Source organism: Marmota marmota, unplaced genomic scaffold (assembly GCF_001458135.2).
Source record: "Marmota marmota marmota unplaced genomic scaffold, marMar, whole genome shotgun sequence".
In the NCBI taxonomy this organism is placed as follows: Eukaryota; Metazoa; Chordata; class Mammalia; order Rodentia; family Sciuridae; genus Marmota; species Marmota marmota.
In genome coordinates this window covers 3,473,128-3,488,884 of record NW_025999880.1, presented here as the reverse complement: position 1 = coordinate 3,488,884, position 15,757 = coordinate 3,473,128, and the positions used below count along the sequence as shown (strand labels likewise).

Here is a 15,757-nt window from a genome sequence, read left to right as displayed (position 1 = left end):
ACCCCACCCCACCCCATTCCTTCTGCCCCAAATGCTTGTATTTTTACCTGTGACCTATGTCATGTGGCATACAACCTGATTCTAGGGATCTGTGAGTATTAAATTTTTTTTTGCATGACAAGGTATTCTTGTCTGCTTGTTTTACCATGCTGAATTAAAATTAAAATGTCCCTTGTACATTTTAAATACTTTTATATAGCTGGGTGCAGTGGTGCATGCCTATAATCCCAGCCTCTCAGGAGGCTGAGGCAGGAGGATGGCGATTTCAATGCCAGCTTCAGCAACTTAGTGAGATCCTAAGCAACTTCGCAAGACCCTGTCTTAAAACAAAAATAAAAATACTCAGTGGTAAAGCACCCCTGAGGTCAGTCCCTAGCACTAAAACAACAACAAAACACTCCTATGTAGATGAATGTGCTGAATCCCTTATCTATGTAAAGAGTGAAAATAGCCTTGTCTTTTATATAATGAAAAATTGCTCATATTCAGGAGGCGCCTATCTGAGATAAAGCCCAATAGTGGGGTGGAAATATTTTCATAATTTTTTTTAGTGGACTAGATTTGGACTGATTTGACCTAATTTAATGAGGGCATGAAATTTTGAAAATATTTTTAACTGAAAATTGAACCCAGGAACTCTCAACCACTGAGCCACATTCCTAGACCTTTTATTTCTGAGATAAGGTCTTGCTAAACTGCTGAGGCTGGCCTTAAAATTGTGATCCTACTGCATCAGCCACCTCATATCATTGGGATTACACTCGTGGGCTTCCACATCAGTTAACTGTTGGTATTTTGTATATATCAGCAATATCTGAGGTGTCTCCTAGCTCAGCTGAAGGTCAACTAAACTTGGAAGCACTCTTAACTAAATATTTTTATTGATCACATTTCTTCTTTTTTTTAAGAAATATTTTTTTTGTTTTTAGTTGTAGACGGACACAACACCTTCATTCTATTTATTCATTTTTATGTGGTGTTTTATATATATATATATATATTTTTTTTTTTGGTGTTGGGGATTGAACTCAGGGGCATATGACTACTGAGTCACATCCCCAGCCCTATTTTGTATTTTATTTAGAGACAGGGTCTCACTAAGTTGTTTAGTGCTTCACTTTTGCTGAGGCTGGCTTTGAACTTGCAATTCTCCTGCCTCAGTCTCCCAAGACACTAGGATTACAGGCATGTGCCATCATGCCTGGCTTCTTTTTTATATTTTAATCTGTTAAAATATTTTCTAGGCTGAAGGAAAGTGGTTATTAAAGTCTGATAATTTTCCGTACTGAGTCCTTAAAGCAGGTACCCAGAGTGAGGCTTTTCTACCTAGAGACTGAAATAAGTCTGCTTTCCAACACTGGACTGATCTCAAAGAGGAAATAATCACTCTAGAGAAATTAGAATCCAAACCATGTCTGGGGGAATGGTCGAGTTTTATTATTCCAATGATTGGAACTCTGAGCCAACAAACTAATGAAAAAAAAAAAAGTCCAAATCTGGTGAAAACTTTGATTCACTGAAGGGAAAGAAAGAAAGGGGGTGGGGGTGGGAGAGGAGAAAAAGGGAAGGGAGAAGAGAGGGAAAAGAGATAGCTCCATTTTAACCAACTGTGGGGCCAGTTGCAAACATGTCCCCAGAGGCTGAGGCAGGAGGATCCCATATTTGAGAGATCAAAATACTAGATCCTGTTTCAAAATAAAATAAAAATGGCTGGAGATGTTGCTCAGTGGTAAGTGCCCCTGGATTTAGTCCTCAGCAACGCCAAAAATTATGAGAAAAGAAAGGAGAAAGGAAAGGAGAGGAGGAGAGGAAGGAAAGAAAAGAGAAAGATAGAACCAACAAACCTCTGTAGAAGTGATATGGAATCTTCTCAGTTTAGTCACATTACTAATTCAGCACTTAACATGTTACCTAAATGATTACATAATATTTCCTCTCCTGCTATTTACCTTTTGTATCCTTTGTCTATTTTTCTTTCTTTTTTTTTTTTTTATTTTTTCTTTGTCTATTTTTCTATTGCTTGCTTCCCCTGTACTACTCTTCTTCCTTCTCCCTCACCTCTCCACCCTCCTCCCATATTGGATATTGAACCCAGGGTACTCTACTACTGAGCCACATCCCCAGCCTTTCTTGTTTTATTTTGAGACAGAGTCTCACTAAGTTGCTGAGACTGATGGAACTTACAAGCCTGCTATCTCAGCCTCCCAGAGTGGCTGGGATTATAGGTGTGTGCCACCATGTCTGGCTACCATCCAGATTTTTAAAAATCAAGGAATTCTGATTGGAATTGCATATACCTGTTAATTTAGGAGGAATTGCCATTCTTATATTAATTATTCCAATTTAAGAACATAATATGTTATATATATATATATATATATACTTTTTTAGTTATAATTGGACACAATACCTTTATTTTATTTATTTATTTTTATGTGTTGCTGAGGATTGAACCCAGCACCTCACATGTGCTAGGCAAGCACTCTACTGCTGAGCCGTAACCCCAGCCCCTCTTTTCTCTTTTTTAAAGGTATTATTTTATGTTTTTTAGTCTCTTCTACAGACAAAAAAAATATATTTCTTCATATCTTCTGAGTTTGGTAATGCATACTTTAAAAAGCCTTTTATTTTGGTAGCGGAGATTGAACCCAGGGAGGCTTAACCATTGGGCCACATCCTCAGCCCCTTTTTAAATTTTTTTTTTATTATTTTTTTTTATTTTGAGACAGGGCCTTGCTAGGTTGCTGAGGCTGGCTTTAAAATTGCAAGCCTCTAACCTCAGCCTCCTGAGTTGCTGGGATTACAGGTGCACCTGGCTAAAGGCTTTTGTTTTTGTTTTTTAGTGTCTTTTAGTCTCTTTCCTGTAGACAAAAAAAAATTTCTTCATAGCTTCTGAATTTGGTAATACGTGCTTAAAAAGGCCTTTTGTTGTTGTTGTTGTTTTTACTGCAATATCACAGAAATATTCATCCACGTTTCCCCTTAGAACTTTCATGGTCTCTTATTTTATCTTTAATTTTTGACATATATGGAGTTTATTTTGGCCTAAAGTAATTATTTACCTTTCTTTTTAAAAGAGATATAACGAATTATCTCATTACATTTATTGAATAAGCCATCTCTCTCCCACTGATCTGAAATGCTAGGTGTTGTGGTGGTGGTGTTGTTTTGTTTTTGTAGCTTTGGGGATCGAACCCAGGACTTCACATAAGCAAGTTCTCTATAGCTGACCTATATCCCCAACCCTGGAATCCTAGTTTTTATCATATACTAAATTAAGCATATGTTTGGGTCCTGTTTGGATTTTTACTTTTCTGTTTTTAAACTAATACAGCAAACATTTAGTCTCCTTAGAGTGATAGGTGATTTCATCAAGATGTATAACTTCCAATTCCCTACAAATTCAGTATTTTTTCTTCTATTCTGAGATAAGGAAAATGAACCTGGAAAAACTCTGATTATTTCCCACATGTTTGGATATGACAGAAAAGCATCTTGAACTTTCTTGTTATCGTTTTACATTATGGAAAGAATAAACATTAGAAGATTCAGATAAGGTTCTGAAGTATTATTATGGTGTTAATTCAGGGAACAAAGAATGCCTGGGTCCCCTGCTCCCTTGGACATTCAGATTGAGGCAGCTATGTGGAGCTCTATTCAGGGAATGAAAATTCATTAACTCCCACTACAGAACTCTGTTTTATTAAACCTTTTCTCTCTTCCTCCTGAAACTAACACGAAACAATCTATAGAGGAGACCTTTAAGAGGTAGAAAAGAAATGATATCTGAGTCGGAAGAAGTAAATAAGGCCGAATGAATATCTTAGACTCTGACCATGGTATTAATCACTCCTCTTAAGAGGAGTCAACAGGCCTGGGAAAGCCTTTTTTGATTGGTAACCTTGAGGAAACAGAGCAGAAATGTTCCTTCCTCTGAGATCTGAGATCTGATACAACATTGCTCCAGAGATTAATTTTGATGTGAAGTAGTTGGTGGTTGTGATTAGCCATTGTCCCCTTAGTCTTCCTGTGTTCTCAGCCCAAGAATTTTCACAAACTCTGGGTCCTTAGAATTTTTCTCATTAGAAACCTCAAGAAAAACTGGGGATGTAGAATAGTGGTAGGGCACTTGCCTAGCAAGCACAGGGCCTGAGTTCTTGATCCCCAGTACCAGGAAAAAAAAAGTGGGGGGATTTCTAATCAATTTTCCTTAGTATCACAGAACCACTTATATCATCTTTTATACTGCTTTCTTTTGAATATCAAGGGTTGCTGGTATCTGGTTTCAGGAAATTTTAGAAGGTGAAAATTCTGGCTTCTGCCAGAGGAGTCATTGCTTCATTCTAGCTAGTCCAGTATAGCCAGTCTGACCTCTTGGCTTAACTGCTACCATCTCCTACCAGCCCATGCCATGTCTTGCTAAGAGAAAGAATAAGAGGTGATAAAGAATAGTTTAGATCGCTCTTCTTAGGTTGACATAATCCTATCATCCTACTTTCTCTCCTATCATGGAAAATTTGAAGAAAAAATTAAATAAAAAATCAGAGGAACCTCACATTCAGGAATTTTCCACATGCAAAGTAATTCTTAAGATAAGTGCTCAGAGTCACCAAGGTTTCTCTTGTAAACATTTTAATAACACCTCACTCTTTAAAATATGCTTATATGTTATGTTATTAAGTCTTTACAGCAGATATTAGGCAAGGCCATTCTTACAAGGTCATTCTACAGGAGGAAAAGAACTACATTTTTGCTTTAGTGTCTGTGGAAACTATAGTTTGACATTTCAATCCTGGAACATAGTGGATGCTTAATAAATATTTATTAAATTGATTTCATTTAAAATATGAATGGATTTTTGAGATTTTGATTTTTTGTGTGTTTTTAAAAAAACTGAGATTCCTGGGCTGGGACTATAGCTCAGCCAGAGAGCGCTTGCCTCACACATGTGAGGCACTGGGTTTGATCCTTAGCACTGCATAAAAATAAAAAAATAAAGTATTCTGTTAAAAACAAAAAACAAAAACCTGAGATTTTGTTTTGGTGCCCTCCAATGTAGTCTTTTTGATTAGGACAAAATTTTTTTTTCAGTGATTTACATAAGTAAATTTTTATTATTGGGGCTGGGGTCATAGCTCAGTGGTAGAGTGCTTGCCTAGCATGTGTGAAGCAATGGGTTCAATCCTCAGCACCACATAAAAATAAATAAAACAAAGGTATTAAAAAAATTTATTATCTATCCCTAAAAATATGATGTCAAGCTATCACATAAAAATGACTTACTGCCTGTATGTTTTCTTTTAGGCCTGATAATAAAGTAGTATTATAATGAAAAATTTATCTTGGAAGTCTAAAGGGAAAAGACCCTTTAAGTCATTTAATTAAAATTTAAACCAAAGCAACAGTAGTAACTGCATTGTTTTAGAATAACATTTGGCATGGAAGAAGTTTGATAGGGAACTTTAGTAAAATTAGCCACACTCTAGCATTTACTGAGTGATGCTTGAAGCTATCATAAATGCAAAAATACATTATTAATTGTATTGCTGTCACTGAGATTAATACTACTTTCTCAATGTCTAAAACATTACAACAAAGACACACATGAGGGCGCTCTAATCAGTCAGAAACGGCATGCATGAACATTTGCTGCTAGGAATTAGATTTATAACAAGTCCAAACTTAAATTTTTAAGAAGTCCGTAATTTTACAGATGAATAAATTAAGGTCCAAAGAGATTATGACTCCACATTGACCTAATCTTTAGAGTAAATAATAAATTGAGCAATTTGTAAAAGATTGGACAACAATTCCTTGTCAGTGAAGAAATGCTATAGAATTTTGACTCTCATTCTGGCCACTCTTTAAAATTGTTACCACAGCATGACATAATTTATTTCCAATCTTAAATGGGTTTGGTGATAGCATTTATAAGATGCAGGGAGAGAGCTGGGAATGCCGCTCAGTGGTTGCCTGGCACATACGTGGCCCTGGGTCTGATCCCCAGCATTTGAAAAAAGGGAAAAAAAAAAGCATTAAGAAATAATTATGATCTATCAACAACTAAAAAAGAAAGAAAGAAAGAAAAATGTTAATTGTGCTTCATTTATACCAAAAACTGATTCTCAATTGATTTCTTTGGGTACGATCTTTAATCTTTACCCCATTTCTGATATCTTCAGTTTATTCTTTGACTTTCATATAAATATAAAGCTACTGGGCTACCTGTAGATTTTCCAGAGGAGGCCCATAAAGACCCACAAAGATTTTATTAAAGAGAAGCTACAGTAAGCATTTAGAATGCAGAATTAAAAAAAAAAAAAAGCTCATATATGGCAATCTTTGTTTTACAGGCAAATTTTCTTCAACTTAAAGTACCATATTCTTAGGAAGATTTGCTTTATTACATCAATATACACTGATTAGTTACACATTTCTACTTTTTCAAAGGAGTTTTTTTCCTCTTAGAAAGATAAACTTTTATTTTCAAAAAGAAGAAAAAGTAAATAATGAAACAAAACAAAATACAAAACTGTGAATGAAAAGTATCTTTCCTTTGAGGGGCTAGGTGATAGGAATCTTGTGTCCTGCTTTGTTTTTATTAATGACTTATGTATGTATATGTTTCAGTTCAAGACATGGGCATACATTTGATTGCCTAAATATATCTGTATTTTACAAGTCAAAGATTTCCTGTCCTAAAAGTAATTGACAATTCTGTAATAAAAAGCACAGGATTTAAAAATCAAGGCTGCAAAAAAATAAAAATCAAGAATGCAAAATGATAGGTTACATTATAAACACTAAAAGTTGTGTCTTTGTTTTATTTATATTTACCCAATATACCAGGCAAGTAAAAAATTTAGCAGTATGCGTATGATCCAGCCCCTGCCCACCACTCTATTGTATTTTTTTTTTTTTTTGCTTGAGATGGTCTTACTATGTTGTCTAGGCTGGCCTTGAATTCCTGGGCTCAAGCGATCCTCCTGCCTCCACCTTCCAATTAGATGGGACTTGTCCTCACTTCTTATTACTTACTCTACTGAGTCATCCACTTCTTTTACTTACTCTACTGAGTCATCCTATGTTGTCACACCGGTCTTTCTGCACAGCCAACATGAAAAGCTTCTGTCTGGAACAACAGGATAGTGCTTCTGTTTTCTTTGCTTGCAACATTCTTATTACTTTGTTTGTTTCTTTCTTTTTTTCTTTCTTTCTTTTTTTGACCATTCAAATGAGAGCTCTAATATAGCAGGGGCCTTGTCTATCTAGTTTAGTAAGGGTCAGACAAGAAAGCAGATGGATGCTCAGAATAATTCCAGGATATTTCATACAAATGGAATCTTGGATGATGTGATGTTGTCTATTGTGATTGGCTTCTTTCTCTTAGCATTAAGTTTTCAAGTTTCATCCTTACTGTAGAATATATCACTACTTTGTTCTTATTTATTTGAGACAGGGTCTTGCTCTGTTGCTCAAGCTAGTGTTGAACTTTTGGGCTCAAATGATCCTTCTGCATCAGCCTCCCAAGTAGACATGTGTCGCCAGGCTCAGCTTATTTTATTATTATTATTATTTTATTTTATTTTTGGTCCTGGAGATTGAATCCAAGGTCTCATGCATACTAAAACATGCACTATACCACTAGCTACACTCCAACTAACCCTTGTGTTTTTTAAAACTATGTCCACAGATAGAAGCCACTTCATATATAGATAGGGAAAAAACTACAGCAATATATATGATATTATTGGTAACCATAATCTTTGGGGAAATAATTTTATGGGGAAATTGAATGTTTTTACAATTAGCAAGGTTTTCTTTAGTTAGAAGCAAAAGGTAAATATGTGAGGGTTTGTTGTAAAATAAAAATGACTTTTAATTCCACCCAATGCTTTTAAAATATTTTTTTTGTGGGTTTTTTAGTTCACCCAATGTTTTTAAATCAAAACTTCCTCATTGATAGTATTAAAAAAAACAGCTGCTTTTATTTTTGAAAGCATTAACTAAACATAAGTTTCATTAAAGATATCTGCTCAAGTATGGTAGCACTTGGGGTTGTTTTGCATTGACTTGGTTGAGTGGCCCAAATCCTAGTTTTGTGACTTTGAGCAAGTTAGTTCACCTACATATGCCTCAGTTTGCTCATACATAAAGTGAAGAAATAATACCCTCCTTCGTGGGGTTACTATAAAAATTAAGGAAATACTTACAGTGTTTGTAGCAAAACACCTGGAATAATAAATGGTAGCTCATAGTAATTCACTATTATTGAATTTTCTTTTCTGCAGAATTGTGAAACTATCAGAAACAAAAAACAGCTATTAATTTTCTCAAAGTCTATACTGAATTCAATCTGATATAAGTCTAATTGTAATCATGGTAAACTTGAAGGTATTGTGAAAGGTTTTTTTGTTGTTGTTGTTCGTTTGTTTTTTAAATCAGAAGTTATGCCAGGTATGGTGGTGCATGCCTATAATCCCAGCAGCTCGGGAGGATCACAAGTTCAAGGCCACCCTCAGCAAATTAGTGAGGCCCTAAGCAACTTAGGGAGAACTTTCCTCAAAATAAAAAAAATAAAATAAAATAAAAGGGGTGGCTCACGCCTGTAATCCCAGCAGCTTGGGAGACTGAGGCAGGAAGATTGCAGGTTCAAAGCCAGTCTCAGCCACCTAGAGAGGCTGTAAGCAACCTAGTGAGATGCTGTCTAAAAAATAAAAAATAAAAAGAGCAGGCTGTGGTGGCACATGCCTGTAATCCTAGAGGCTCAGGAGGCTAAGGCAGGAGGATCACAAATTCAAGGCCAGCCTCAGCACAAGTGGGCACTAGGCAACTCAGTGAGACACTGTCTCTAAATAAAATACAAAATAGGGCTGGGGATGTGACTCAGTGGCCAAATGTCCCTGAGTTCAATCCCCAGTACCCCTCACCCCAAATTTTAAAATTAAAAGGGCTGGTAATATGGCTCAGTACTTGAGCACTCTTGATTTCAATCCCTGGCACCAAAAACCAAAAAATAAACAAACAAAAGCGCCGGAGATGTGGTTCAGTGGTAATATACCCCTGGGTTGAATCCCCAGTACCCCTCCCCCAAACACACACACACACAAGAAGTTATGAAGGGAGTTTAAGGAAGTGATAGAATGGAACACACACACACACACACACATACACACACACACACACATATTTTTCTCTGTACCACAGATCAAACCCAGGGCCTCATGCATAGTAGGCAAGTGCTCTACTACTAAGCTACATCCCTGAAACATATATTTAAGTGGTGGAACAATATTCCCTTCTACCTTTTTTTCCTCTGTTCCTCTCAGGTCATCACCATTCTCTGCCTCAAGCAAAAGGTGATACAGGTGGAAAGCTTTTGAAGTATACAAACCTGGGCTCCCCTCCACACCAGTACTGAGGGTCAAACCCTTTTGCATGCTAGGCAAGCATTCTACCACTGAGCTACATTCCCAGCCCAAACCTGGGCTTTTGATTTTCAAAAACTTAAGTCCAGAAGATTCATGGTATAGAGTTCATGCCATGAACAGATATAGAAGGCTGGATGAAGAGCCAGTCTACCTACTGTACTCTGGGCTAATAGTGTCTATGGGTTGGCAAGGTATGGGCCCAAGAGAAGGGTACACATGAATGTATGTATGGGTATCCAGAGGCCACCTGCTCCCTGTAGGCTAAATGGCCAGCAGACCTGAAGATGCTTGTAGCCAGGACCAGGAAGGTGCCTGCATACCCAGCAAATCACAGGCAAGAAGGACAGTGTCTCAGCACATGTTGGTTTAAATAAATGGCAATAAATGGCCAGCATCATATTTGCCTCTGAAACTGAGGAAAGGCAGGGTGAACATTTTACATTCTCTGTGATCATCTGTGCCATCAGGTAAAATGTAGGCTTAAAATATAAATTAAGTGCAATGACATAAAAATTAATTTTTTATACTGCTGAGTTAAGGCTTTCAATCCATAAAGATCTAAATATGTTCCAAAGCCTTAAGGACCAGGATGTTTTGAATGTCATGTTCTTTTTGTATTAGAAAAACTGTAGGCTGCCTTCCTAACATCACGACTAGAAAAAAGATGTCTTTAGGGCTGGGAAATAACTCAGTGGTAGAGCACTTACCTAGCATGTGTGAAGCCCTGGGTTTGATCCCCAGCATCTGGAGGGTGGAGGGCGGGGGAAAGAAAGAAAAAGATGCCATTGTTCATAAGGCTGAGCACAAGGGGTAGATGTTTTAACCATACATTTATAGAAATAGTACTTTGATTTATACCCAACAAAGTATTTACTTCTATTCACTAAAAGTCATGCTCTAGAATGTAGCAATACTGTTTATAATGGACAAAATGTAGAAGCTATGCTCACCAACAGAGGAAAGGATAAACTGTAGAACATTTCAATAATGGAATGGCATAATGGCAAAGAGCAGGAAGAGACCACAGCATGGCCATGTTTCATAGACCTAAACCCAGTGGAAGAGGTCATTCTCAAAATCACCATTGTATTATTCCAGTTGTATAAAGTATAAAAGCAGGCAAAAGTAATCTCTCCATCAGAAGTCAGGATTACCTTATGAGAGTGGCTAGTGACTGCAGACAAATGGGAGGCGAGCTTCTGGAAAGCCAGTAACATTCTGTGTCTTGATTATACGGGTGTGTTCACTTTGTGAAAATCAATTGAGTTATGACATATGTGCCTTTAAAAATACTGCGGCTATTATGCATGCTTTCTTCCTTATGCGAGTCAACTGCACAGTTTCCAGTTTTTCATTTGTCAAAAACAGAAAGATATGTCAGAAATAAAAGGTAAGCCCTGAAAATGTGATTAGAATTAAAATGTTTTGCTCTACATTGTAGTGATAATTTCCTTTTACTTAAAAGATAATAGAGTGCTCAAAACATTAGAGCAATTTTGGAAATATTCCGTAATTTGGAAGAAAATTACATTTCAAAATACCCAGTGGTTAAGATGATTTCCACGTATAGATGCTAAATAGTCTAGACTTGCTTTATGAAGATGGGCTTCCTCGAACACTGCCATGTTAGATTTCAGCATTCCGTGCAGCAGTGAAAACTTCGCACTTTAAATCTGGCTGCAGTGGAGATAGAGACTGACATGTTAGATTTAGTACAACTGTAGAATTAATGCTAAAAACTCCCATGCTGCACAGTTTTCCCATATGCTACATAAAAATGCTATATAGTTTCTCACTCAAAAGCTGCTATATTAGGATGCTAGCTGATTTTATGCCTTCAACTTGCTTAATGTTTTCATTTATATACAATAGAGTTTTACACCACATCAGTCAAACAATCTATTGCAAAATAATTTACAGTGAAATCATAATAAATTTATACAAAGTATTGATTTAGCATTAATTTTCAAACCAAAAGCCAATGAACCATAAATCTGTAAATAAATTGGTGAAGCAAAAGACATAAATGACAAAAAAATTAGTCTCTGTGTTGTGTATGTGCTTTTTAGATAGCTATATGGGGAAAATATATGGGAGGAGGCCTCATAAAATTTTAAATTAGTGACATAAAAATAACATAATGCACAAAGAAATAGACTGTCTCAACAAAATTGTGAAGAAAACCACCCGAGAATCTGGTTCATAATTTTGACGTACTGGCATCACAATTCAGTTGAATGATACCCTGCAAAGGAAAGAATCTTCACACTCTTATGCTTCCAAAAAATTTTGGAGGCAAATCTATAGCACAATCTATTTAATTCTTGGAATATCATGTTTCTGTTTGTGTGCATATGTTTGAATATCTTTACTATTTTAAAAGCCCACATGGAAGACATCACCTTGGCAATTTAACAGTCTAAGCCCCCAGTGGGCATATGAATCCCCTGTACTTCAGGCTTTATAAGCAATTAATTGCCCAGCCTGGGTTTGATCACCTGCAGCGATGGGGACTCACTACCTTCCAATACACCATGGTCTGTTTTATTCTAGCCTTGACTGATTAGAGATTACAGCAGTGCTTGTTGTTGAGTTTCCATCTTGGTCAGAGAAAAACTTTCCTCTAAAAATATATTTACTAGATTATTTTCAGCTTAATTTCAGTGGTACCCAATGGACACAAGAGATACCAGAGGGCTGGGGTTTTGGCTCAGTGGTAGAGTGTTTGCCTAGCATGTGTGAGGCACTGGATTCGATTCTCAGCACCACATATAAATAAATAAATAAAATAAAGGTCCATTGACAACTAAAAAATATTTTAAAAAAATAGATACCAGAGAGGAGAGAGGCTAAGTTAGTCAAGATGCCAGCACCATTGCTTGGAAAAAACAAGTCCTTCATTTTGACACTTTTAATTGATAGTTGCTGTCTTCGTTAAGTATCATTAGTGTAAAAAGAAAATCAGTTTTTCTTCTGGGAAGTTATGTCACAAGGTTGTACATTTCACCAAGTATCCTATGATATAATTGATATGGCTGCTAATGAGTCCAAGGCCATGGGAATGGGATGGATTAGACCTATTTATGTGCTATAGTTCTAGGACCTGGGCTAGCATCCTATCAGATAGTGCTATGAGAGGCTGAGCTGGGTATCACAAAGGAAAACTAGGACTGTAACCAGGTCTACTGTGAATGTTGTGTAGATTGCATGGCTCAGCTCCAAAGGTCACAATTCACTTTGCAATGTATCTGGCATCCCTTGTGTACTTTACAACTTGTGCAAATGTATACAGTGACACTAGTTGTGACTTGGAGAAGGAATAATAAGGGCTTGAGAGGCAAAATACAAGTGTCCCCTGTTCTAATTACCCATGTTTGCTTATCTATTTGTTTCCAAAAGTCTTAAGAGGGTTCTTATGATCCTTACTCCTTTTCATTTCTCTGCTGTATATTTCTTGTCTCTGCAACCGTAGCTTTCAACTCTTTTTTCCCCCTTGCTATGGCACATAACAATTTTCATATAAATTTGTACTTAGGATACATGCAATCATGAAGTGTGTTCAGGAACTCTACCCCTTTATCACTCATTTAAGAAAGCACATATTTGGACTTCTGATTATCATGGGCCTGCTGGGGAGTACAGTGGTCATAGTGAAGGGTGAGTCCCCCACTTCCCCATAGCAAGACAAGTAAAGTGGAAGATGCTTAGAGGATCACTTGTAGACTGTGTTATGGAGGGGCCTGCAAGAAAGAGTGATTGGCATTTCAGTATCCTAAATACTGATATTTATTTAGTATTAATAAGCTTAAGCAGCACACCTGACCTACTGCCTGTACCTGTCTACACAAGAGAAGAGCTAATGGGAGAGAGATGTCTAGGCAGAGACAGGCTGTGGTGGAGCATCCTGCATTGCCCTGTATCCGGACAAGGGTGCAAGCATTTTCCAAGGGTTGTAGGGAGACAGCCTGCAGAAAGCAGCTATTTATTCAAGAGAGCCACCCCCTGACTAAAGATTCCCTGATACCAAGAGTCTGTGGGATCCATTAGTGCTGTGGGAGATGGGGACAGATGTGAAAGAAGTAAAGCCAAAACCAGACTTCCCAAAACTGGGGAAGGAGTTATGACAGCCCCACCAGGCCCTCCAAAGAAACCACACAGTAGTCTCAGGAGGGAAAGGGCAATTGGGCACCTTCCACACAGAAGATACCTATGGTGGTCATGCTGGTGAGCTGCCCAGATCACTATTTATAAAAGAACTCCTTAGCTGTGGGGAGTACAGTGAGCTGTGATAAGCCTTCTTGTACAGCTCCTCAGAATGCTTTTCTTGGGTAGTCCTCAGTCAGTGACAGAACACAGCAGGACACAATGGCCTGGCATCTCAGCCCCAGGCAAGATTTCTGTAATGTGCAGTCTTTGCTCCACAGCTGCCCATGGGTTGGCTAAGACATTGTCAGATCTACATCATATGCTGAGGTTCTCCCTGCTAGATTTTTATTCTCTCATCCTTTATTGTTTGCAAGTATTATGCCTACGCAAACTTCTTGACTCTTTTTTTTAATATTTATTTTTTAGTTACAGGTGGACACAATGTCTTTATTTTACATTTATGTGGTGCTGAGGATCGAACCCAGTACCCCACACATGCTAGGCGACCAGTACCTCACGCATGCTAGGCGAGCGCCCTACCTCTGAGCCACAACTCCAGTCCCCTTGACTCTTAATTCCATCTCAGCATCTGCTTCTTGGAGGACTTGAATTGGCAGAGCATCCTTGGCCAGGTAATATTTACCAGAGAAATGAAGGCAACCTAAATCCATACTTGAGTAGATAAAGGTAACTATCAATCCTCTTCTTTCACCTCTCAGTAAAGATCAGCAACTATACAAAGCCTAGAAGAGAGAGGGGAGAACTTGTGATGAAATAGATTTATTCTAAGGAGAGTAGAGAGCAGTTTTTGAATTACAAATTCCAAAGGTATAAAAAGGACACAATTTCCAGAGGGCAAGAAAAAATACATAGTCAAGAAATATAGCTCAAACACACATAGGTGCAACATGTTTATACTGGGTGGGGTTGAGCAATAAAGGATTTATGGTCATGAGTGAATAAATGAATTGAACAACTAGAGATTTCTGGCTCTTTAGTTTTAATCACACCCTAACATTACAAAAAACTTATTTTAAATCAACAGCCAATAAAATACTTAATGCTAAAATACTGAAAACATTTTCATTAAAATCAGGAGTGCAACAAAATGTCTACTGACTCCATTGTTATATGACATTATTCTGGAAGTTCTTACCAATGCAAAGATACATAAAACAGAAATATGATCAGTTAATAAATTATGACATTCATAAATTAAATATTTTATACATGCTAACATGATGTTTGCAAGAATTTTGAAGGACATGATAAATTTTAATATTATCATAAATGAAAATGTAGGATACAAAACTGTTTGTGGTCAAAGTTATCATCATCATAATGAGACAAATTGCCATCATGTGCTTCCCAGACATATACACTGAGAAGAATGAATTATTTCTACAGTGTTTTTGAAAAAAAAAAAAAAAAGACAACTTGAATAGTCATTAGAAAATATTAGACAATTCCAAATTAAGGGACATTCTGCAAAATAAGTGGCCTTTATTCTTCAAATAGGTCAATATTAAGAAATACTTGCTGGGTGGGGTGGTGCACACCTATAGTCCCAGGGTTTTGGGAAGCTGAAGCAGGAGGATTGCTTGAGCCCAGGAGGAGTTGGAGATCCAGCTGGGCAACATAGTAAGACCATAAGACCCCATCTCAAAAACAATCACTAAGAAAGACTGAAAATTAAAAAGATACAACCAAATATGAAGCATAACCAAGGATTTTCTTTTGTTAAAAAGGACATTGTTGCAAGAATTGGTGAAATGTGGCAAAAATTATATAATAGTCTTGTTATCAATATTAGTCTCCTGATTTTGATCATTGTACTGTGGTTAATGCAAAACAATTTCTTCTTTTTAGGAAATACAGAATGAAGGGTTGAAGAGATGTAAAGGGGCATGCATCATCATATATCAAGGTACTCTAAAAAGGTTCACAGAGAGAGCAGAAGGATAAAAAGTCGAGCATGATATTTGTTTATTTGTATATTACAAATATGAAAGACTGGGAAGAAACATACCAGACTGCTATTTGTTTGTTTTTTGTGGTGCTGGGAATCAAACCCAGGACTTGTCCTTGCTAGGCAACACTCTGCCACACCCCAGCTCCTCTTTCCTTTTTCATTGTTTATATCAATATAATGGTTAAAGAATCTTTTGTTTTCATCTAAA

General features: G+C 37.0%; 1 protein-coding gene across 1 annotated transcript in view; it reads left to right on the top strand.

Annotated features, from left to right (window-relative positions):
• The window catches only part of Rps6kb1 (ribosomal protein S6 kinase B1), a 96,194-nt gene extending 80,711 nt beyond the window's left edge, over positions 1-15,483 (top strand). Inside the window, exon 15 of the mRNA XM_048792160.1 lies at positions 15,447-15,483. Coding sequence (XP_048648117.1) covers positions 15,447-15,468 — 22 coding nt within the window. The 3' untranslated portion in view covers positions 15,469-15,483. The remainder of the gene's footprint in view (positions 1-15,446) is intronic.
• The last annotated feature ends 274 nt before the right edge of the window (positions 15,484-15,757 follow it).